We start from the raw sequence: 26330 nt of genomic DNA on the forward strand, positions 1-26330 counted from the left end.
AATTTCCGTGGCAAGAGGGAATATCTGGTGTCTACGATTGTCTTGAAGTTCTGGAGCAGTGCTGACGGACACAGTGATACTCAAGATGACCTCGCCTCAGTGCTATTCACATGGGGACCTGGCCAGCCTCAGAGCATCTTCTCTGCTTTAACCCTGCTGGTTCTGAGGCCCTAATCATAGTTACAACACTTTAGGGGATACGGGATCCATAACAACTTCTAAGTATTCTCCTTCCTCTTCTTCCTTTTTCCTATAAGTTCCAGGTTCTTAAGCTGACTCCTTGCCTCTATATTCTGAGAGAATTCCCAGCCCAGTGCTCGGGTTGGGACTGTGGGAGGCACTAAACCCAGGCTGCAATGCCCTGTAGACGTGGCAACAAAATGATCTGCCATAACAGCCCTCATGCCAAGAGATGCCGCCCACGACCTAGGCTTTTTTCGTGGTAGTGAAAGAGGCACTGTATTATACACCTCTCGCCAGAGAGGAACCACGCTGCTGTAGAATGACTTCACAGACTAGTGAGAACTTCATAAGAGGCATTTCTTATAAAAGTAATCATAAGGGGATCCCCATCATGATTTGCTCAGTTTGTCATGAAATATCAAAGTTACCCAGAGCCTTGAACATATAAATTACAGATGCAAGACATACAAGCAAAGCTATTTCAATAGGATTCCTAGCAAAAATATTAAACTCCACGGTGGGGGGATGGGGGGTGGGTCAGGGGAGTGGTTGGGGGGGTGGGGAGAGAGAGAGAGAGAGAGACAATATACGTAAGCCAGTCTTTTATGTTATCATTTTAAAGAGTCTGATCCCACCCAAGCAAAACTGAAATCCTGCTCAAATTGGCCAGAGGCCTCTGATTACGAGGACTGTATCTGAGCAAAGCTGCAGAAACTACAGCCCTAATCCTCATAAAAAATGGGAGGCAGTTTATTATTAAAATACAAACATGAAAATACTTCAGACCATTTCGTTAGCAGCATAGTTCCAAATGCAACATTCCCTTTATCAATCAAGTTTAAGTCAGGTGGCTTCCAAGCATCTGTCCTGCTAAGACCCTTAAAAGAGCAGTGCAAAAGGGGGAGAGAAGACATCTTTCCTTTTAAGTGGCAGACATTCCTTTTAAGAAATTCTCTAGGGTTCTATTCTGTCGACTATTCAGTGTGAGTTGGGGCACTTTTAAATCAGCCATTTGGCACTTTCTGTTTGCAGTTCTTAGGCACAGCGTGACAGAGTCAGCTTGGTGAGCCCTTCCCCGTGCATTCGGTACAACAGCTGAAACTCAGCAGGCAGCTGGTGGGACTCCTGCCACTTGGTAGTAAATTTGGTTCCTTTTTTGTCATAGTAATGGTATGGAAGATCTTCCCTTGTGTTGGGGTCAAATCCAAAAGGCCAAAATCCATACAAGTGGATCTCTTCACATATTGCTGACGCAAGGGTGTACATAAGAATACCTGTGCTCAGCCGTTTGGGTGACAAATGTTTGTTTTTCCAGTACCTGTGGAACAATAAGTACAGGTGGATTCAGAGGCCAGTGTTGAAGGTTTTGGTCAGATGGGTCACTGTGACTGGTTTGGGAAGTGAATTTATCCAGGTAACTTAACCAGTACTTGCTTTGAATCTGTCTTTTAGACCACAAAACACCTCAGGGCAGGACCGGCTACATCATTTGTGAGACCCCGTGCAAAATGAAAATGTGGGCCCTTACTTCAAAAATTATTGAGAATTTCAAGAGGGCAACAGCAGAGTATTAAACCAAGAGTTGGCCTTTCTAAGCGTGGGCTCGTGTGTTACTATAGAAGTCACACATGTTTGAAGCCATCCCTGCTCTGGGTTGTCCTAAAGAGTGGTGTCTCTGACTCAGTGGTGATGCCATAAAAGCCCACCAGTGAGAATGACTGTGCTTCTCACACATAAAGGGCCCTTGGGCTGGGGAGGAGGTTGCTTAATCAAAGGGGGCCTCCTCTGTTACTTCCTTATCCAAACTTAGAGATTAAATCTGTCTTCTTGGGTTTGGAAAGATTGTAGGGCCTTATTTTTTATCTACCCGCTCGTAAAAAAATCACATTCCCTGTTCCTTTGTCTTAACCAAATGCTCCCAAGCCCTTCTTTGGCGTGCCAGAACCTAAGAAAAGTATTTATACACTTTCTGAATTTTAAAAAAGGCTAAATTATGGTTGTTGTTCCTTCCATATTTAGATAGTAATTTGAAGCCTTCCTACCTAAACTGCCAAATATCTGAGACTGCTGTGGAGTGAGGGTGTGTGTGTGTGTGTGCACGCACACACGTGTGCCTTTCTGACTGGCTGTGCAGGCAGAATCAAACTGTTCATGAATCAGGTTTCCATGGACTGTACTTCCTCCAAGTTTTCCCTGAACCAGCATGTTCAAGCCCGACCTGCTGAAAGGCTGGGGGCCAGGTGGGCCACACAGGCCGCTTCCTGAAGGTTCTGTCACATGCAGTTCCCGCTTCACTACCTGAAGGCTTCACGTGGACATTTCCCTTCCAGGTGAAATTCAGAAGTTCAGTCTTTGTTTTAATATTCTTACCTAAGGAGTTAGAATGGCTTCTGATGTTTCTTTTAGTACAGCTGTACTTACATAGAGCAAGAGGGGAGCAAAACGATGAGGTCAAAAGACCACAGGGCAGGTTGGCAGGAGGCCTGGCTTCTAATTCTGGTTCTGCCCATTTTGGGCAGTGATGTTGGGTAAATAACTCATTCTTTGTACCTCAGTTAATGCATCTTTAAACTTAGGAGTTGGGTTATATTACCTCTTAAGAAGGTAACCATACATCCTGGGAAACTGGAACAGTCCCAGTTTTTGCCTATTGTCTTTGTTGTAATTCTTAATAGTGCCCTTTTTCTTTCAAAGAAAAGGTTCCAGTGTGGACTGTAAATTCTGGCATCACCCTACCTGTTAGATACATACCAGCTGATTACATGATAATTCCTCCTTATATGAGAGGTCAACTACACAGATCTTAAATTCGGAAGACTTTAGAGGACTACAGGTACACTACTATGTACCCATCTACCACGGGATAAAAATTTTACAATCCTTGTTTACCAGACCTCCTAGAACCCACTCTTAACTTGCAGTAACATCTGGACAGTATGTTAGGACACTGGGGCTATTCTCATAGGGGAAATTAGAGTTGAGGCAATTTCCTCAGATTATTTAAAGAAAAAAATTCTGCAATTAATCTTGCTTTATAAAATGCCCTGCATTTTACAAATGCCTGCTCCCAATTCTGGCTGCTTATTAGAATCAGCTGGGGAGTTATTAAGACATACCAAGTGCCTGAGCCTCTCTCCTCCCCCACCAGACAAATTACATTAGAATCTCTTGAATTAGAGCCCAGGCAAGAGTATTTTTTAAATCTCTCCAAGTGATTCTAAGGTACAGCCAGAGTTAAGACTCATCAGACTAGACGAAAATATTGCATCCTGGTTAATCTGTCTTTCAAATTACAAGGGATAACGATGAGCTGATAAAATACTTTTCACATGTTTTGGCACTCAAATCTCGAATTATAAAAGCAGATTATACAATTTTGATTTGTCTAGGTGGTTTTCTAATCTTGGACATCTAAAAAACACCCAAATATCAAATAAAAAGGAACATTTAAAGTCAATTGCATCTTTAAAAAAACCAATTGATTTGTCCACTTTAGTCATTGGCATTATTGGGACACAGCTATCCATTAAAAGAAAATTATTGATTTGTGGTGATTTCCATGACTGCTTGTTAGGCTTCCCACCAAGGAAGGGGACAGGGAATGGAGAGGAGAAGCTGATGAAACACCAGTCCCTCCATTTGACACTTGGTTACTAGCTGGGGTAGGAGACTGAACTTCTTACCTAGAATGATCCATTCATTCATTACAAAACATAAGCGTTCATTCTAAGGTACTAAGCTAACCGCAACAACTAACTAATCAGTTCGCTACCACCCCCAAGAGATTACAATATTGATTTGCCATCTGGTAGGGTATGAGTTAAAGGCAATAAAATATACACACCTGTTGACATGTTGCATTATATTTCCAGGCCAAGCCAGTTGGACCTTTAACTGACCTCTGTGTTCAACAAAAAAGTCAACTAGTGTCCTGGTAACAGTTGCTGAAGTGTGGAAGAAAAATGCAGGGATCCAAAGAATGGCCCCATCGAGCTTTTTTAAACTGAGAAAAAAGTTGTTACGGTCCTGAATGGTCAAAAGATTGTTGTAATATTTTTCCAGGATGCTGGGGTTGAAGGTGGTAAGGTTGGTTTTCCTTCCAACATCTCTTTGGAAAGCCTCCGTAGGGGCAAAATTGCAACGGAAAACAAAATCTGACTTATCTATTTGTTGTCCACACCGGCTCCCTGTCAGGATCCCACTATTTCCAACCACAGCACAAATATTATAATGCTTATTCACAATGGGTGACACATCTGGAAGCAGCGATCGGAAGTTATTGCTAATAGAGAAAACATATTTATGGCTGGAATAATCATAGTGCATCAGTTGTCCAATCCGAACACTATTCTTGGTCAAAGAAAAATTTTTTATTACATCGACATGCTGAAGAATTTCTTGCCTAAAATAAAAAGAAATTCATTAAATATACCCCATTCAAAAAAAGAATTGATTTTCCATCTTATGTCTTATGCTATTTCATTTAGACAAGAACCGTAGGCACTGAACCCAAGAAAGATTATACATTCATAATTGAAGGAAGAACTGCTTCAGAATTTACAAACGTGCTAGTCTCTCAAATTCTGGGTATAGTCCTTTGAAGCTTGTAAATGTTGTAATTTATGGTTTTTAGCTGCCAATTCTTTGGTTTTCTGCTCTACCTGAAAAGTGTGTTTGATCAAGGGGGAGGCATAGGCCAAACTGTGTCAGAAAATACAGGGAGACAATTTACACAGGCCCCAAAGAGCTCACATTAATGCACAAACATTGGTGACTAAGAGTTTGTAACTAGGGACTACTTGTTTGCTATTGGACTGCAGCGTTCAAGGAATATCAAACATCACTGGTGTCCAAATAAGAGCCAAACAGATATGAGTCAGTATGGTACTATCTATTATTAAAATATGAAAATGGTAATAGCAGTGGGTGTAGTTGAATATTTAATAGAAATGAGATGATAATCTCATTAATGTCCTTTAAATAATGAAAAAGGAACATTTTTCTACTTGATTATATAGAAACCCATTTAAGTTAGAGAAACCTAATTCTTAGAAAAAGAAGCTATTGTAAATCCTGAAAATGTGTGTATATTCTAAGAATTCAGAGGATAAACAAGGCAAGGGTGATACTTAGCACTAATTTCTGGTTGCTTTCATGTTGAGCATTAAGTGTAATTAAGCGTATCCTCTTAAAGTCTCTGCTATTTAAAATATTTAAGAGAGACCGGTCATATGTTACTCTGCTAGTAGGTTCTTCAGTTCTAAGAAACCACATTGAACCTCCTGTGTCTTTTGCCTAAAAATAATAGCAGGAATGAAACTAAATGCTTTACATATCATCATTTTACCTGGAATCTTATTTTTTAAAAATTACTTCATTTGACAAAATACAGAGAAACATAAACTGAAAGCTTTAAGCCAGAACTTCCAAAGTTGCTAACAGTGTTCATTACAGACTATTACAAAGGTAAAGTAAGTTTAAAGTGATACTGGGAAAGTTAATTAAAGCTTACCTAAATGGATTAAAAGGAGGGATGTTTTGAGAAGGCAATATTGTTCTAACTAGTTATTTGGGTCACATGGCCTAGTGTGGGAAGAATATTTTTATTGAGTCAGAAATATGTTTGGGGAAAAGGTATATGGTATTCGACCCATGAAAAATTTCTGGGCTGTCTATAAAATTAATATTGGATTAAACCCACAAAAGTTAAAAAAAACTTCAGAGTTTTAGAATTAATCAATTATTGTCATGGACTAACTTCTAATTAATGTTTAAAAATTTTTAATCATAATCATGTGACCGTGTGTCAACCTTTCATGTAAACATTTTCATGACACCATGGATAGCTACTGAATTTGTTTTAATTCCATAATTAGATTAAAATAAAAGAGTGCAATAACTAGAAATTCTATGACCAAAACACAACACCCTAAATAGAGTGGTAAAATAAGTATTCGTAAAATAAGTATTCATACCCCTAATGAATACACTAGATGGCTCACATTCCATTTAGCAGCATAATAATCCCACCAAAGAGGAAGGAGAAATGACTTATCTGGGATTCCTAAGAGTTGACCAGATATCACTGAGGAGAATAAATACGTTTGTATAAATCTCATCCTTCTTCCCCCACCTCCAAAACAAAACAAAACAAAAACCCACACACATAGCACAAAAACTCCTTCATGTATAAATGAAGCTGCTACAAGACAATTAAGAACAATGTTGGGTAGCTTTTGCAATACGTTAAAAGCTATAAAAGTTTAATGAGAAGAAACAGGTAAAAAACCAAAACCATTAAATACCTGTATATATTTGGGCCGAGATTTTCACTAGTAATTTGTTAGGGATGAAGTGTAGTGTCTTCTGTGTTTCAGTGGGACAATACTTTTTTACTTTATTTTTAAAAATTTTTTTCTAGTCGGGGAATGAAAATGCATTGGGTGGCATTTTTGTACTTAACTTTTTTTTTTTTTAAATAAATGGCTTTGGCAGTATTAGCCATGATGTTAACTATACATCATGGTGCTCAATTAAGCTCAAGTTAGGGAGGATACTGGAAATATCTTTTTTCCCTTCCATTCAAATTGGTCTTTTTGATGTTTTCTTTTTATGAGAGGGCACCACATATTTAAATTAAAAAAGATTACTAATCAGCCTTTGTTCAGTCAGGCCAAGAAGACAATGCAAATACACCTCGGGTTGGGTGGGGGGTAGATGTTTGTTGTTTTGTATTATTTCGTTTTGTTTTGTTTTTGAGCTCCAGAATTCAGAACACCTTTTGGATCTTTTCCCCCTATCCTACCTTTGATGTAAAAACGCTGTCCGATTAAATGTCCACTTAGGTCTGGCTTGGAGTTCATGAGTCAGAGAATGCGGAAAGGGCACAAAGGACGGATCTAGAAGCTTCAGCGCAAACTGTGACCTGGAGAGGAGTATGAGTACACAGACAAGCGTGCTGGCCTCAGCTAGGGGAAGCCAAGGTAGCCATTAAAGTCCAGCCGGTTGGGAGCGGGGCGGGGATGGGGCGCGGCTGGAACACGTACTGGCTACATCCCGCCCCAGAGCCCCTTCTCATCTGGTCCACCTTCTGCCCCCCACACACACCCGGGAGGAAGAAAGAAAACGAGGGAAATCCGTCTCCATTGTCCATCCCCGCGGGTGCGGGAAAGACCATAAAATGGCCGTCTTTCGGAGAGCAGGGGCGGGAGCCCGGCGCTCTGCTGGAAACTGATGCGCGGAGAGGACCAGGGAGTCAGCACCGCGGACAGCGGCCGCACCACGGCTCGCCCTACCCGCGCCGCCCCCGCGGTCCGGCCGGATTGATTTTTGTAGAAAGGGCAGATGAACCGGAGACCCAGGGGAAGGCTGGGGGTGGCTCCGTCCTTAACCTCTTCCTTCCCGAGCCTAGGTCTGATTTCACTCCCTGTCCCCTGACTGGGGACCCCCCTGGAGGCCGCTGGCCAACTCCACTCCTCTGCCCAGGTGGGGCTTCTCTAGGTTTCGCGTTCTGGCCTGGCTTGGACCACAGGGTGCACTTTGTATTTGCTACCCGCCCCTCAGAGGCTCTGCTAGGGGGGCACACTGGGGCAGAGGCTCTCGACGAGCTGCGCCAAGCTTCGCCCGGAGCCTTCTCAGTCCAGCGTTGCGCCCGTTGGTGACTTGGAGCTGGGGCGAGGGTAGGCGGCCCTTAGGAGGCTCGCTTCCCGCAGAGGGCGGGGGAATTGCAGAAATCCCGGAAAGGCGGGGGGGTGGGGGCGATGGCGCTGTGTGCGGGGGAGGGAGGGAAGGATGGAGGTCGAATACCCCAGGGGCTTCAGGAGAACAGACCCGCGCATCATTTGATGGGGTGAAGGGTTGGGGAGAGGAAAGGAGGAGAGCGCAAGAGGAGTCCGGCGCCTGCGCCATTAAATCGCCCCGGACCGCCCGGAGCCCGGCCGTGGAGTCTGCGGACAAGGGCGCGGGGTAGGCACTAACCTAACGCATGTCCATCTCTCCATGCCCCTTCCCAAATACACACAAGGCCTCTCCCTACACCATCATTCTGCTTAAACCCTCCCCCCATTTTTGAAATGGGGGAAGGGATGCCGAAGAAGAATTCGAGAATGCAATCACATTGATTAGGACAACGGCTTGTAGGGGCTTTGGGTTAAAAAAAAAGCACGGGAGGGGTGGTGGTGTAAGAATCAGAAAGAGGAATGGAAGGACCGCGCAGTTTTCTTGCCCGAAGTGTCTCGGAGAAGGCAAAACACCCCCCTCTGACCTCCCGCCCCCATAAACCAGATACCTGAGGGCGCTCAGAGGCCCGCACTCACCGGAATCCCGCGTGGAACATGTACATTCGGGGCGCCCCCGGGTTGGCATACTTGGGAGTGGTGAAGATGTTCTCCTTTTTCAGGGACACGTAGCTGATGAGCGATAAAATCAGCAGGGCGACGCTGAGCATAACCAGCCCCAGCACACTGGCGACCCGGGCCATTTTGCAATTTCTCATCCCGGGCTGCGCTGGGATCAGGAAAACCGGGGAAAGCGGTCCATTGAGCGGCCAGCAGCTCGCTGGCGTGTCAGTGTGTGTGAGTGTGTGTGTGTGAGTGTTCGCGCGCGCGTGTCAGCGTATGTGCCGGGGGGGTGGGGAGGGGGACCAGGCAGGGGAGCCGCGGAGGGCCAGGGCGTAGGGGCGGGCAGGAGCCCCAGAGAGAAGCCAGGCCCCCAAGGCAGGGGCGAGCGGGCCAGGAGGCTGAGCAGGAAGATGGAGGGTCTGCGCGGCGGCGTGGCGATGTAGCTGCGCGCCGTGCGTCTCCGACCGCCAGCTCAGGCTCCCCAGCGCGTTTCCAGCGAGGCTGCCGTCTCCTCTGCCGCCTGCAAGATAAATGTGATTGGAATAACGTTACAGTTCGATCTAAGCACAGGATTTAATTAATGAACTCTAATCTCCCAAATAACAGGGGGAGGGGCGGAAGAGGGAGGGATGAAGGGGAGGTGGCAGAGGGAGGGGAATTGAGGCTGGAAGGCTGCAGCCCACGTCAATGGCCTTCCCAGCTGAGGGTGCGGGCCAGGAGGTGGCTCTGGCCAGACAGACGCCCAAACTTAGTTCAATGGACAATTCATTACTTTATAAGTTAATCGTGGAATATAGAGATAAATATCTGGAGTTGCTGTCCTGGAGGATGAACAACAGCTGGGTGCTTATGAGATGCAGGGAGAGTGGTTTTAGGAGTAGAGATTTAAAAGCTTCTCTCCTCACCACAGAGCACAGCCCCGGGCCCCACGGATCAGCACCTGCCCCAGCACCCCAGCAAGGAAGCCCTAAATAGCGGTTGGGCCTTGTGAGCGCTTAAAACCTCCTTGGAATCTTCCATAATCTCTCCCGTATCTGCTTCCTATGCCCAGCGCATACTGCACTTCTCTCTAAAAGATGGGTGGTGCCTGGCAGAGTTGTAAGGTGAGCTGTGAGTGTGGAGGGCCCGGCTCCCCCTCCCTTTCCTCCCAGTGTCTGACTCCCAGCACCCTGCACGTGGGCAACCAGCATGCCCTGGAGGTAACCAGGACTGGAGAAGTTCCCTCTGATTAAACTCTCCATTGCCCACTTTTCTGACACATCCCCGTGGCCAGGCCTTCAGGATGGGCCACTCAACTTTGCCCTAAAGCTTAGCTTAGCTTAGACCAGGAGCTGGGGCATCATAAACCTCTGTCCATTATAAATGCCCAGAACTCTCTTTTGGAGGAACTCAAAAACCAAGTAAGAGATGCTGCCTCCGAGGGTGGAAGGAAAGCTCACTGCCTAACACTTTGTGTTGCTGTTTCAATTTGTTTTAGCATATTCACATGTTATCTGTTTTAATATACATTGGAAATAAAAGTTAATTCATTTTCAGTCATGCTGTTGGATGCTCAGAAGGCAATCTACATGTTTCTTTAGCTCTGTCCTCTGCAAGTAACTTGTGACGTCTTCCCCCTAGCTGTACCCTTGGCCTGGTCCTCCCAGTAATGGTCAGTAAGCACTAAGGAAAGAAGCTGGAGGTGAGAAATCAGCTTCAGGAACCTTTTCCAATAAAGCAAGTTGATGTTTTCCAAGGTGGCTATGATTTCTTTCTCTCTTGAACTTCTGGTTTTATGGGCTTTGGTGGACCTGATGTTATAGTCTGTCTGTGGGCTGTGAATTCTTCAAAGCGGTGAGCTCCTGGGCTGTAAGCTTCTGCAGATCCAGGACCATGTCTTCTTCTGCCCTGTTTCCGCATACTCCCCGCATACTGTCTATGGAGAGGCATGCTTAATAACTGTTTGAGGACCTAATGAGCTCCCTGTGAAACACGTCTGGTTGTGGACAGCAGCACACAGAATGCAGCTGTCTTTTTCCAGTGGAACAGAGAGTTAGTAATTTTGCACCTACTCAAGATATTTTATATCAAAATCTAAAAATGTAGGTTAAGAGGACACAATCTTTTCCCCATGGGACTTTTTAACTATGTAAAAATTTTAGAGAAGTCTTACATGTCTGCGCATGATGAGTACTTGAAGCATATTTTTTGAATAAATACTTTTTTTTTTTTTTTAAAAAAAGAGCTCATATGAATATAGTGTAAAATGCCAAAGGGGATAAGATCTTATGAGAGCTGTCTGGGAATTACACATATTGGAAAAACTCTTCTTGAACAAGAAGTAGGGGGACACACCATGGAGGCCAGAGTACTGGTTACAGCTCCAGGCTCTGAAGTCAGCAGACTGGACCTCAAACGCTGACTCTGTGACCTTGGATAAGTTGTCAGCATCTCTGTGCTTCAAGCTCCTTTATCTACATAACTGAAATAAAAACCTCCCAGGATTTTGGGGAAAATTAAACAAGGCATGTAAAGTCCTAGGTACAGCTCCTGCTCCTGGCTTGTATTAAGCAGTTAATAAATATGAGCTAAACAGTTTGGGCAAGTTTTTAGTGTCTTTCTCTGACCCCATAAATATCCTGCTTCAGAACGCATAGAAAAAAGGATGTACTTGGTGAGGCATTTTCCTACAGAAAATGACAAAGATCGAGAAGCTCTTTGGTTCTCTTACAGCATTACAGGCTTTCCTGGAACATATGATATGGACTCATTCTGCCTGGATTTAAAAATTGATGTATTACTTATGCTTAGCACACCTCTGCGAACCCTCTAAAGAAAGTCCTACTAGGATAATTCCCATATTGCATATGGATCACTGAAGGTCATGTGATGTAAAGGAACCAAATTAGCCAGAAAATAAACAGGCACGCAGGAATCCTATGCCAGGCCTAAAGGTGACAATGGATTGCTCAGTAATTACCAGAGGAAAAAATCTTGGGAATGCTGCTTCAAAGAGCAACTGCAGCTACTGAATATGGTATTTTTCAGGCCTGGGATTATAGCTACTTAGTAAATTAAAAAATAGGGTACTTTTACAAAATATCACTTTTTCAGATTTCATTGGAAATCAGACCTCTATAGTAGTTCAGGAGGGTAAATACAAGAAATACAGAAATGAAAGACTCCTTTGACTTAATATTTTCTAGGGGAGCTGTTATTTTTGGATACAAGTACTTTCCCACTTTTTGTTTGCAAAAAGTACCCACATTTTGCAAACATGGGTCTGTTGCCCTGTGTAGTTCCTCACCAACCCATGTGTAGTTCCTCACCAACCCATACCTACCAAGAATAATTTATAGGCACTACTTGGATGGGACAGCTGGGAGGAATGGTGTCTTTTGTTAGAAATGACATCATTCATTCATTTATTCCTGTTTTCTTTCATCAATTCATTAAATCAAATGTGTTGGTTGTCAGACACTCTGATAGGCAGACTCAGGGGTTATAAAATTATTCTTGACCTCATAATGCTTATGGTCTTGTGAGGGGAGAGAGGAGTAAGCATTCTGGCAGTACTATGTGAAGAGCTCAACAGTAAAGGATTGATGAGAGAACTGGGTTATAAACTCTGTCTGGAGAGGTTGGTGGTAGGGCTCTTCATAGAGGGCAACCTCTGAGCTGGATTTTAAATCATGAGTGGGGTTCATTAGGTAAAGAACTTTAAAAAGGATGTCCCAAGTAGAGGGAAAACAGGAGGCAGGGAAGATTATGGTGGGCTTGGGGAACAGCAAGGGTGTGAGTTGACTGCCACAAAGAAGAGCCCACGAAGGCTCCTGATGAGATGCCGTATCTTCAGCAGTGCTGTTCAGAACTGTCCAGAGTTTGTAGAGAGGAATGGATCAATCTCGTTTGGACCGAATGGGGGTAGGAGCAGCTGGAATCAGGCCCACGGAGAGATGGAAACAGCGACTGCTCATGTGGACGTCAGCTGATGTGTCCAGTGGCCCACCAGCCTGTTTTGTGCCTCAATTGATGAATGAAAAAAATTGACCATTTTCTGTTATGAAGCACTCTTGAATAAGGCATCATGGAGTTGACTTTCGGAAGGGCAAGTGACCCCTCCAGACGACAGTCCACTGGGAAACTCCCAAAGAGCAGTTTCCCAGTGGACTGTCCCCAAGCCACATGAGATGGAGTTCTTTCTCTACACTGTTGCCTGACTCCTTCATTTCTACTAGGTCTAACAGTGGCCACAGAGGAAAGATCTTGGGGTCCTCTGGATTTCTACCTCCTATTTCCCCACAGAAGATAAATACTTTATGAGTTCATAGGTGGGAAAAGCCATTGTGGTCAAAGAGAGCTTCATGAAAGCTCTCAGATGGAAATGAAACTAGAAAGATATATGGAAGTCTCCAGAGATGGAGATGGTAACAGGGGCAGGGCAGTCAGGGACAACGAGGCTGAAAAAAGATGCAGAGGCAGAAGAGAGAAAGGCGTGTTGGGGCCAGTGAATAAATAAGCCCCCTTGGAGTAAGGTGAAAACAGCCAACATGTATAGAGCACTTATTAAGTGCCAGGTGCTTTTTATACATTATCTGTAATCTTTGCACCAATCTGGTGAGGAAGGTATAATTCTCCTCACTTTATAGCTGAAGAAACTGATGTTAAGGATTTGCTCAAGGTGAAACCTCTTTGACTTTAAAGCCCACCCTTTCTACTGCTGCATACTGCTTGTAAGCAGGTCCAGAGACAGACAGCTGGAAATGTGTGCAGGCCTGGGAAGTTTGAAAGCATCATCCTTTGACAGTAAGAACCAGCTAATGCTACTACCATTGAAGATGATGATGATTTCGTCATCTCACTTTTATTGCACACCTGCTATGTGTTGGGTATTATACTAGGCATTTTACATAACTAATCTCATTCAATCTCCGTTCCATCCCTCTGATGGTATAATGACTGCCGCCATTTCAAGAATGAGAAACTGAGGCTCAAAGAAGTTAAGCAACTTGCCAAGGTCACACAGCTAGTGGCTTTAATGTGTCCACTGGTATTCCAGGGCCAAGAGGAAGTGGGCTTTAAACCTTCTCCCTTGGTCATTGTGTCTCAGGGCTACTGAGGAAGAGGATGCATACTAGCCTCTTTAAAAAAGCCATTTAATCACAAGGGTTGGGGCGCGGGGTGCGTGGCAACAAGGAAAAGACCACAGTGATACATCTGAAAGGCAGTGGCCTGCTCTGTGGCTGGGAGAAAACTGAGTAGGGCTGGAGCCTGGGCACAGGGGTGGGGGGGTGCCCAGCCATCCCGTGGGGACATTCAGAAGACAGCATCTTATTTTCATTGTATACTTTAGTGCCAGCACAGCACCCAACACAGCTGATGCCCGGTGTGGAAAGAAGGCAAGGAGCTTCTCTGCTCTGTAGCATACCTGAGGTGCAGGTTAGGGAGAAGGTCGGTCTCCAGTACTGATTGTAGGGAAAGATCATTCACCTTGAATGGGATGCGCGAGTTGGCTTGCTTACTGAAGAGAACACGTTTAATTAAATACAAAATATAAAGCACAGGAGGTATGCACTGTGAACAGTGAAACGCCCTCCTACCCTTATCTCCCTAGAGACAGCTACTGTTGCCATCCACGGATGCTCTGTGCATTCATAGGCATTTGAGTATGTATTAATTTTTATTTTATTTTATTCTTTTTAATTTTTTTAAAACATTTATTCATTTATCTATCTATCTATCGTTGGCTGCCTTGGGTCTTCATTGCGGTGTGCGGGCTTCGCATTGCGGTGGCTTCTCTTGTTGTGGAGCACGGGCCCTAGGCACGCGGGCTTCAGTAGTTGTGGCTCGCAGGCTCAGCAGTTGTGGCTCGTGGGCTCTAGAGCTCAGGCTCAATAGTTGTGGCACACGGGCTTAGTTGCTCTGCAGCATGTGGACTCTTCCTGGACCAGGGATCAAACCCGTGTCCCCTGCATTGGCAGGCGGATTCTTAACCACTGTGCCACCAGGGAAGTCCCCTGTATTAATTTCTAAAATATAAATGCTGAGACCAGTTTGAAATGATTTTTGTTTCAAGGTTTTTATCTGTATCTTTTACAAAAGACATTTTGCATAAAATTTTAACACTTCAGATGTTTGCAATGATTACATTTTCCAGAAGCTGAGGAATTACTCATTTTGCGCCTACAGACTTCTCTTAAAGCTCAGTGAAGCATCTCTATGTGAAAGGAATACAAGAACTTCAAATAGCCTTTTCTTCAATGAATAAATAAAATATATTTGGAAAGCCGTCTTAAGGCTTTTTGCGGTCCAACCCCTAGGAAATCGTTGGGAAGAGCTATTACGTTCAATTGTGTTAATCTCCTGGGTCCTTGCATAGAATTTCGACTTTTCAAATGTTTGCAGCGATTACTTTTTCTAGAAGCTAAGGTATTATACTTGGAGAAGCTACTTGAAAAATAATCTTACAGTTAAGCTTTAAGCTATTCTTATGTCTATTGTGTCTCTTTATCGCACTGACTGTGGGTACAGGAAATCACCCACGGTGAGAGCAGCCACAGTGACATTTCCTAGGTACCATCAGGGGAGGTGTTTTTAAAAAAAATCTCATTTTAGCCTTCATCTTGAGTTTCTGGGCAGTTTTTTGTTCCTTGTGCTTCTGAAACTGTAATTGTCAACAACATATCTTTGAGAGCAGGGGGAAAAACACTTTTGTTTGTATATTATTATAACAAAAAGCGAGAAAATTTCCATGTAATTTTAAAAAAATGCACTACCACGTGCTGATTTATTGATGAGTACAGCTTCCACAGAGGAAATGGTAGGAATTGTTGAAGGATGGACTGCTAAGTATCCCCTCCCCGGTCTGTGGACCCCCCTATCCCGATTATAAGCACATGCCTCTAGCTGAGATTTCTCGTATTGTGTTCACAGGGAATTCACAGGAATAAGTGGTCACTGGACTTCCCAATATTGAAAAACTCAGTCTCAGTAGGGCAGTGGGGAGACTGAGCTACATCATGTTATATACTATGGACCTCCACGTTCTGTGTCATGTTCACAATAATGCTATATGATAGTATTTTATTCCTTGCCGTAGATAAGGGAAAAAGAGACTAAGGGGGATTAAATTACTTGGCCAAGTTCACAGCAGCTATTTTAAAAATGGGATTTTAATATAGGACTGAATGACCGCATAGTTATTCCTCTTTTCACCAAACCTGGTTGCCTTCCATGCCAGAAGCTTAGGGTCTATACACTGGGGCATGAAAGATGCTTCCTCAAAGTGAATATTTCTCATTTAAAAAGGAGCCAAGGATATAGTATCCACCTTGGCTTCTGTATCCCTTTCTCCTCATGGTCAGCTTTTTACAAGGATGGTTGAACATGAGGAAAGTGGCTTCTCAATGGATGAGATGATCGATGTAAACTTGGGAAGAAACCTTTATATCTTTATTTCAACATTCTATTTTGCTCGGTAGTTTTACATGCAAAGACTCTAAGTCCTGTTGGAGGTGGTGTAAGATGAGGGAGTGTCTAGCTTTGGGTGTCTGTACTAGTGTTTGGAGGAGGGCAATTTTGATGTAAGCCTTTTTTGCAGGTAGAAGAGGTTGGGTGGAGACTTGCAGGCAGATGGAGAATGTAATTACCACCTTCTCCCTAACAGCAACCCAAGTAGAAGGAGCCAGGGCAGGCTCAGAGGCGAGAGGGAGGTAACTGATCTTCCCCAGCATCTCTCCGATGCTTACACCTGTTATCTGACACCTGGCTTAATTCCCGTGGAGGAGCTTTATTCTTGCTCTGAGTTCAAGCTGCTCATTAGAAAAAAGAAACTCAACCATTATGTATGCCATGTCCTTCACAAAGAATTGTATTGATCTTGTATTTTTCCCAAAGGAAAACATCCAACAAAAGTGAGTAGAGAGCATGTTGTAATGCTATTTTTCTCATCTGTGATCATCTAGGATTACAGAAAGCCTCCCAATTGGACCTTAGTCACCATCAACAGGTACCACTGCTCACCTGGGGGCAGGTGCTACCTCAAGGGCAATCAGAGTGCGGAACGCTGAGAAGGTTGCTTCATTTCTTGGAGACCTGGCATGACATATATTACGTATGTAGGCATATCCAGGTATGACGTAGACTCCAAGGTGGTTACTGAATTCTGCTGGTTTTGGCTTAGATTTTGGACAATCTTTCCCCATCTGCCGGGGGAATTAGGCTTTTCTGACCCTGCAGCATTGTCTGCACTCCCAGATGTCCCCCAGTCTGTTCTCTGCCTTCCCCATTCTCTATGACAATTAGGACTGACAACTAAATGGGGACCTTGTAACATCAAACTTACTTTTTAATCTTTACAGCAACATCCTTCAACTCTTTAGTTTTATGTTGGATGGCTGTGTATTTAGCAATTTTAGGTAGGATTTGCAAAACTGTGGAAACTTCATCTATTATAGATCTGGTGTAAGGCCAGCTGCGAAAAAGTGAGGGTTGCAGACAGCATTAGACCTTTAGATAGTGGCTGTGAGCACTTATCAAAGGATGCTCTCTTTGTGAGCTCAGAGTGGAAAGGGATGCTGGTTCCACGTAGGTCTTTACAATTGATAATCACTATCTTTGGGGCAAAAAACTGACAACCATATAAATCCTACATTTTTATAGCACTTCAATCTTTTTTCAAAGTACTCTCACATCTATTATCCCATCTTCACCTCCCCAGGAAACTGTGAGTTGGGCACAGCAAGTATTTCTATCCTGATTTCATAGATAAGACACAAGGAGGTTAAATCCCACAGCAAGGCAGAAGGAGACGGAGACTAAACATCCATGTCTGATGTTAAGACTGCTAGTCTCTCCACTACAAAAAACCCTCTCCTTTTCTATTCTCTGCAATCTAGCCTCTACTGTTGAAATCACTTTATTTAGAGCAGTGTTTCTCAACTCGCCCTGCACATTTAAGTCACCTGAGCAGCCATTAATACCAATGCCCAGACCACATCCCAAACCAGTTGCATTAGGATCTTGGCAGTAGCTCCCAGGCATCTGTATGTTTTAAGGCGCCTCAGGTGATTCTGATGCACAGTGAGGACCAAAAACCATTGCTAGAAGCTGCCCAGCGGCAACCCTCCTGTCAAATTCAGTGGCTTTTCCTTCACTATTAGCCGGGAGCCAATGGATGTTAACTTCTTCTTTAAACTCACTCCTCCTTCCATAAATGACATTCTCTCGGTTCCCTGTTCTTCTCTGAGGGCGCCCTCCCAGTCTTATTTCTTCTTCTCCATCTTTATTTTGTCTTCCCAAATTACATGACTTCAACCTCTCTCTTTTCTCTGCATGGTCACACAGGATACAGGGAATAGTGTGAGGGTTTGTGCAAAGGGTCACTTATTTTCAAGGGCTTAACCATTAGAAAGCAAGCCAAACAAGAGCAGAGGCCTCATTCTCATCACTGCTGCAGCTCTAGAACCTAGGACAGTTCTAGAACCTAGGACAGACACATGCTCAATAACTGGATGATCATCTACTTGACTGAGTCTCGTATCTGTGTATGCAGTCCTGACCTGCATTCCAGTCTTGTCCCTCTAATGCCATCTCTTGGATGTGCCATCTTCTTAAACCTAACTTGTTCGAAACCGAACACATCATCTTCTTTCCTCCTACAAGCTAGTTCCTTTAAATGTTTCCCAACGATTTTGCCACTCCCAAGGGCCTCATCCTTTTCATCCTGTAAATCAGCCTTGAATCTTCTTCCTCCTTTACCTAGGCTTACATCATGATCTCCCCATTTGGCTGACACTGCCCTGCCCATGGCTCTGGTAGGGAAGCAGGTCGAGGCTGTGCTCTGGGCACTCACTGGAGCAGAAGTGGGTCCACCCATCCACTGGCTGGTTGCCCATACAGTGCCCAGGGAGAAAGGCTCTCAGTTCCCTTGGAACGTGGAGGGAGAACATGGGGAACATTGACTGGAAGATCTTGAGGAACTACCAGAGTGACTTTGGGAGCCAACTTGCTTGGACACTGAATGGCTTTCTAGGTTTGGTTCTATGTCTTGTGAATCCTTTATAGACATTCCATTTTCTTAAGATCTGCTGGCATGAACTTCTGTTTTGGTAATACCCATAATCAATTATACCAGTGTTAGTGCTAGTATTTCTTCCTTTGAAAATTGTATATTTTTTTCAATTTGCCTCTTCCTTTCTTTTTGTACCACCTAACCAAATTCCTAACCATCTCCTACCTGAACCAGGTAATCACTTTCTAGCAGGGGTACTTGAACCTTCTTATCTCCTTCAACTCATCTTATTTGCTGTCCCTTCTGCCTAGACTTCCTACTTCAGTTTAAACACATGGGGAGCTCATGCTTGTCCCTTTGAAAATCTTTCTCAAGATTAAGGAGAACGAATAGTCCAGGGATTAAGTAAAAGAATGGGTCTGGAATCAGCCTGCCCGGACTTGAATCCAGAGACCAGTTAACTAACTTGGTGACCTGGGAAAAGCTATTTAACTTCTCCATGCCTCAGTCTCCTCACCTCAAATGGGAAAGAGTGGTACATATGTCATAGGGCTATTGAAGGGATTAAATGAGTTAATTATGTAACGCACCAAGCTCTGTGCTGGGCATACAGTAAATATCAAGATATCTTGGCTTTGTTATTGGCATCTCCTCTGAGAAAGCATCCCCAGTTTCCTGTTCATTCCCCACTCTCTACCAAAGAGTTAGAATTAGGCACTTGTTTTCTCTGTTCTCATCAATGATATATTTTCCCATTATTTTATAGGCTAGCAACCTTTTGCATTCTGCATTTCACAATGGTCATTACATTGAAATTTGGCTAACTGTGCACCTTCTACCTAATACCTCAGAATGGCGTGAGATTCTTGGCTGGTACCTGGAATAGGCACTTTGGCAAACTCCGCAACCTTCATCTCCTGCTCAAGAACAATTCTCAATGAGTCTAATCTTACTATGGTGATTTTATTCTCTTGCCACATTTGGCTTTGCTCTGGCCAATGGGACATGAAAGGAAGTGTCTGGGAGAGTTTCTGAGAAAGATTACCTCTGTTTTAAAGTGAGACCTGAGGGAAAAGCAGTCACTCTTCTTCCCCTGGACATTGTCATGTTTGTCATGAGGTTTGGAATGGTGGCAGCCACCTTGTGACCATGAGGGGAGATAGCTGAGGACAAATCTAACACTGGGGATGATAAGGTAGAAAGTCAGAAGGAACCGGGTCCTTGAGGATATTGCAGGGAATTGATTTAACTGATCTTGCAGCTTCCCTTTACCAGGACCTCTAGCTATATGTGAAAATAAATCTTCTTTACTGTTTAAACCAGTTGAGTCTGGGTTTAATTTGACCAAAGGCATCTTAACTGACATAATGCCATGCCACATTGTTTAAACTCTGAGGTTTATTTTTTTAAAAAATCTGGTCCCTCCTCTGATGTCCCTGGGACCTCCTAAAGAGAGACTTTTGAAGTCTTAAAGAGAGGCAGTAGTGCTAGATGAGACCAGTATTTCATTACCCATGGGAAGAGATGAAGGAAAGACTGAAAGAGAGAAAGGAAAATAAAGGGGAGTGGGGAGAAGAGAGTGAGGTGGCTCTGCACAGCTCCCTGCCCCCACCCAACCTATATGAAGGACAGAAGGTCCCCAAAGTTTCTTATAAGGACCCCCAGGGGCATAGCCCAACACCTCCCCTGCATGTGGACTCAGCTCTTCCTTTCTGGCTAGCCAGCTCTCGTCAGTAACCTGCCAAAATAACATAAAGCGTCAGGTTAATTTCCCACTTACTTTCACTTAAAGAATTTTATTCTCCTAATACATTCCTCCAAAGCATCTTTGAGCTCATCTGAATAGCAGGCCTTTACCCACTCTTTATTTAATGAGAACATACTGTGTGCCCAAGTTCCGTGCTCTGGGGATCTAGTGGCGAACGACACGCACAAGGTCCCACTCTCATGGTGCTAATACTGTGAGAGTATATGGTGCTAAGTGCGATGTAGAAACTGTAAAAGGAGATGTGATAAAGGGTGTGAGTTTAAGCTGAGGCTTAGAGGAGAGCAAAGAGCCAGCCAGGCATTCCAGGAATAAGGAACAGCAGGTGCAATGGGCCAGGGGTCAGACTTAGCTTGGCTTGTTTGTGGAACAGAAAGGTTGGTGTGGTTGGGAACGTGGTGAGGGTGAGGTTGGCACCAGATCCGTAGGGCCCTGTAGCGTGTGGAGTTGGACTTTATCCTGGGTGCAGGGGGAAGCCCTTGGGCGGTCTTAGCAGTGGAGCAGCAGAATTAGATTTATCATTTTGGAAGCCATTCCTGATACCATGTGAGGAATAGTTAACAGGACAGGGACACGGGTCGAAGCAGGGAGAACGGTTGGGAGCCCAGCACAGTGGTCCAGAGGAGAAGAGGATGGGTGATGAGAGGACTGGGGTCCCTGCCTTCACAGGGCTCATTGTCTGGTTGGGGACATAGATAAACAAACTGGACCTTCTGATAGAATACGTGCTGCAATAGGAAAGCTTACAACCCGGCATCCTGTTGTTCCTCTATTACGCCTCCTGGTTCTGTGGAGACCTGGTTTGTAGGGGACCTAGTTTGGCAAGAGGCCCAGGGGCTGAGCAACTGGAAAGCAAGTTTCTCCTTCTAGTAGGGAGGGAAAGAACTCAGCTTCATCAAGCATGTGTGAGGCACATTTTGTGCTTTTTGATGTGCACATGCCTTGACTTTCAAGTGAGATTTTAGGTCTTTTGCAGTAAGTGATGCTTTTTACTTTTTGTAACCTAAGTGGAAGCTGGTATGTGCTAACCGTTCAATAAATACTAGTCAGTGTTTGTCAATGATTCCTGCACTCAGTCGAGAGATGATAAGAGAGTCTGGACCTTGCTAGAAAAGGAACTCAGTCAAGGTCCCAGTAGGAAACAGTAGATAAAACCAAACGAGGCATTTGAAGAGAGTTTAATAAAGGTGTGGGCAGGGATTAGGGAGACCAGTAAGGGATGGTGAAGCACCACAGGGCTAACGACTGTGGGGAGCTCTTACTCCCCTCCTGAAGGGCAGGAGAGCAAGGGGCCACCAGAATCTAGAGAGGGTGGCTGATGAGGAAGCCAACCTGCAGGAGCTGTGGTCTCCAGTAGCCAACTCATGGCAAACAACTGCCTGACTTCATGCTATGTCCAGTCTCTGGTCTCCAGCTGGGGTCTTGCATTAGCTGAACCTAAAGCCAGAAGGCAAGTAAACTCACTGATGCAGTCCAGATCCAGGCCCACATCCCTGGGCACGAAGCAGAGTGGATCAGAGTGGAGAGTGGCTGTGGGGGTGCAGACAGAAGACAGCTGACACAGGAAACTTGCCCCTTCCCACCTCCCTTCCTTTTGTAGCACTGACTTTAGAACGGCAGGGACTGTGTTTTGTTAGAATCAGAGTAAAGCCATCATCACCATTGTCATCATTATCATCATTCCCATTTACCCAAAAAGGAACCTGAACAGTTCAAGGTAATGCGATTCATCGTGACGGAGCCAGGATAATATCGGAAGCCTTGGGACTCCTGGTTCAGAACTTCCCACCATCGCACCCAGCATCTCCCCAGCCATCCTGCCCTTGTCGCCACATGGATGGCTCATCTTCATCTTCATAGTTAACCCACCTCATGCCTGGCAGGTCACCATAGAGGACCCCTGTACTACAGAATCCCCCGAGTCCGCACACCAGGCAGCTATTGGCGATTTTGTATTTGTACCACGGGCAACATCACTCTAAGCCCCTGGAAACTGGGAGCCCAGGAGCCACACCAGGTCCTAATGAAATTCCAAGGCAAGGACGGTAATGACCAAGGAGCTACCTGATCGGAATGGTCTCTCCTCTCAGCAAGCGGGATGCAGTGTTCTGTGGCCGTGCCCGCTGCCAGCGAAGGCTGCCTTCCAGGAGAGACTCCTCCCGGGCATGTGCAGGGGGACGTCCTCAGCAGGCGTGGCTCCATTGGTTTTGAGGTGAAGGGGCTGTTTGCTAGGGTTTCATCCTAAGAACTGTAAAATGGAGACAATGTGGGACTTCACTCAACCCTGTCTGTTAGAAATAGTGACAATTCTTGAATTAAGAATTAAGAGCATTTAGGAGAGTGGCCTAGTAATAACAAATGACAAGCTAATATTTATTGTGTTTATTATGTCAGGCACTAGCTAAGCACTTTTTCATGTGTCATCTAACTGAAGTTTTTCAACTTTATGCCGGAGGTATGGGTATTATTCGGATGGTCCATCTATATTTCCCGGGTCCTTTCATCTGCTCCACTCCTGTGGATGCCTGGCACCCCTTCTCCTCTCTCCCTAAGCCTCCGCACCACCTTCCTCATTCTCGCTCTCACCCGATGACTTCTCTGAGAAACTGAAAGCAACCAGAACAGAGCTTCCGCACCTGCATGTCTTCTACCACCGTGTTGCGTCAACACGATACCATCTACCCTCCCTCTCATCCATTCCCCTGGATGAGCTGCAGCCCTGGAACTTGTGCACTAGACCGTCCCTGGCCTCGCCTACTCCAGGGCAGTGGTTCAGCCCTGCTCCTCTCCTGCATCATCAAAATGTTGCTCTCTGCTGGTTCCCTCCCAGCAGCCTGCCAACACACTTTAATTTCTCCTATTTTAAAAAATTCGTCTCTTCACAGATGTAGAGAACAAACGTATGAACCCCAAGGGGGGAAAGCGGCGGGGTGGTGGTGGTGGTGTGATGAATTGGGAGATTGGGATTGACATATATACACTAACATGTATAAAATGGATAACTAATAAGAACCTGCTGTATAAAAAAATAATTAAATAAAGTTCAAAAAAAAATTCGTCTCTTGACTCCATTTACTCCTCCAGCTGCCACCCCAATTTTCTGTCCTCTTTTATAGCAAAACTCCTTAAAAAGAGTTGTCTATTCTTTTCTTAGAAAACTTTATTGAGGAATAATCGACAAATATAATTGTATATATTTAAAGTACACAACGTGATGATTTGACATACATATACTCTTGGAATGATTGCCAAGATCAATGCTATACCCACCAGCTCACATAGTTAACATAGTCAACTTCCGCCCCCCTCTCTCTGTGGTGAGAATGCTTCAGATCTACTCTCAGCAACTCTCAAGTATACAATACCTTACAGTTAACAGTGGTGTTGTATACTTGAAAAAAGTATATGTTTTGATGTCTCCAATTCTCCCCAGAACCCACTCTAATCAGGCTTTCCTATTGCTAAATCGAATGGTCCATCTTTAGTCCTAAGCTTACTGGGCCATTATCATCATTTGACACAGACGATCACTCCCTGCTTGGAACATTTTTGTCTCTGGATTCCGGGACTTCATGCTCCTGTGAGTTTTCCTCCTCCCTCACTGATTTTTCCTTCTCAGTTCTTTGCTGGATTCTCCTCATCGTCCTAATCTCTCAACCGCGGGGAACCCCAGAACTCAGAACTCAGACTACTAACTTGTATCTACACTCATTCCCTGGATGGACTAAACCGGTCTCATGACCTTACATACCTACATGTGCTGACAATGTTCAAATTTACGTTTCCAGCCTGCACCTCCTGCTATATTCCTGGCTTATTTCTCCTCCATAACACTCATCACCATCTACGTATTTTACTTATTTGTTTATTTTCCCACAGTCAAATGTAAACTCTGGGAGGGAAGGGATAATTTTTTAGAACTTTGTATTATGAAACATTTCAATTATACAATAAATCCCCTATATCCATCATCCAGCTACGATAATCACCAACTCCTGCTGAATCTTGTATCATTTACACCATCCCTCCAACCCCACTGGATTAATTTGAGGCAAATTACAGCCATCATACCATTTAATCTATAAATACTTCCATATGTATCTCTAAGATATAAGGACACATAAAATACAACTATAGCAATTCCTTAATACTGTTGAATATCCGGTCAGTGTTCAAATTTCTCTAATAGTCTCAAATGATTTTTTAAATTGTGGTAAAAATATACATTACAAAAAATTGACCATTTTAATAATTTTTAAGTGTATAGCCCGGTGGTATTAAGTACATTTACATTGTGCAACCATCACCCTCATCCATCTCCAGAACTTTGTCATCATTCCCATCTGAAACTCTGTCCCATTAAACACATAAGTGATTTTTAACTAGTGTGTTTGTTTGTATCAGAACATGTAAGATCCATAGATTGCATGTGATCATTTCTTTTAAGTTCAGAGGTTCCCCCTCCCTCTTTCTTCCCCCTCCCACTTGGTAACTTTTGTTGAAGAAACTGGGCGGTTTGTCTTGGATCTTGCTTGTTATATTCCCATCATGTCATTTAACATGTTCCTCTGTCCCCTGTATTTCTTGCAAGCTGGTAGTTGGACCCAGAGGCTTCTTCAGATTCAGGTTTGGTCTTTGGCTGTTTGCCAGGAGTACTTCATCGGTGCTGTGTGTCAGGAGTCACGTGGTGCCCGGTTATCTCTTTTGTGGGGTGTGAGCGGCCATTGATGATCATGCCCAGATTTATTGACTCAATGGGCGTTGTAAGATGGTGATATTTTATCATTTCTTTTCTTTACTTTCCAGAACATTCCTGTAGAGTGAAACATCCCCGCATCAACTCTTGAGTTACCTTGAGATACAGCTCATTTAGGAAAGTTGAATTAAATGCTTGATTTTTTTCAGTTTTCAGAATAATACATCTAGCATCATCATAATGTGGCCATTCAGAAATATCCATGAGTATGAACTGATGGAGTTTTACAAATGTGATGCGTTTCAATCCATTGCCAGTGTTAGTCTTATCGATGCTCTTCCTCAGCTAGTGGGAGTCCCTTCAGTTTGGGTCCCAAGATCTTTTGACAGGACTTTGGATGGCTGCCTTGTTTTCTGGGGTGACGTGATGATCCAGGCTCATCTTGTACATATTCTGCTCTAGACCTGGGATCTTTATCTGTTTTGTTCATTGCTGTATCCTCAGCATTGTTGTATGTGCCAGAATAGTGTCTGGTGCATAGCAGGTGCAAAATGAATACTTGTTGAATGAATGCATCCATCCCCATTTAATAAGGAAGCAGGCTGAGGTAGTTGGGGCTTGTTCACAGGCATGCAGCCAGCACGTGGGAGAGCAGGGTTTGGACTGAGGGAGTCTGCTTTCTGACTTTGTGCTCTTAACTGCAACACAGATGGTCACTCACTGGGCCTTAAGATGGGCCAGAATGAAAATACAAATTGGTCAGGAAGGTGTGGCACACATTCATGAATGGTCAGTCCAGAGGGGCTCCTGTTCCCGTGGGCATCCCCCAGCGCTGTTCTCTACAGGGAACTCATATTTACTGTGTACCGAAGTGGACGTTGACATGTGTGATTTTCTTTATACTTCACAGCAACCCTGAGAGCTATAGTATCTGAATTTAACAGATGAGATAGCTGTGGCTCAGGGGGTGAAGTGGCTTTCTCTGGGTCACACAGCCAGAAGGTGGAAAAGCCAGCACTGGAGTCCAGGCCTGAATCAAAGTGGCGGCATGTTCTTCCTGTGCTTTCCTGTTTCTAACAGACTCTGGGACAGGATATTCATTAGGGCCGCCCCTTAAAGCATATCTTATTAAATGTTTGGAGATATTTAGCCCCTCTGCTGGGAGTCTTATTTCCCCCTATCCCACATGTCAGTGTCCTGCCCATCCTTCGGAGACTGGCTCAGACCCCAGGACCTCTCCGCTCTTCTGTCATCGCCCTGTGGTCCATCACTTCTCTTGCCTCCTGGCTGCTCCAAATCTGAGTTCTGGGTAGCGGAGGGCAGTGGAGATGGAGTGCTCCGGAGAGCAGACTCCAT

The 26330-nt window shown here is 44.4% G+C and overlaps 1 protein-coding gene across 1 annotated transcript; it reads right to left on the reverse strand.

Annotated features, from left to right (window-relative positions):
• Positions 1–1218: 1218 nt before the first annotated feature.
• On the reverse strand, positions 1219–26330 carry ST8SIA3 (ST8 alpha-N-acetyl-neuraminide alpha-2,8-sialyltransferase 3). The gene is given in 9 exon segments (XM_061169227.1): positions 1219–1501; positions 4028–4585; positions 6989–7108; positions 8499–8750; positions 8752–8970; positions 8972–8993; positions 20131–20251; positions 20397–20508; positions 26161–26330. Coding segments are annotated over 9 exon segments (1857 nt in total).

The sequence above is a fragment of the Eubalaena glacialis genome, chromosome 15 (genome assembly GCF_028564815.1).
Source record: "Eubalaena glacialis isolate mEubGla1 chromosome 15, mEubGla1.1.hap2.+ XY, whole genome shotgun sequence".
NCBI classification, from domain to species: Eukaryota; Metazoa; Chordata; class Mammalia; order Artiodactyla; family Balaenidae; genus Eubalaena; species Eubalaena glacialis.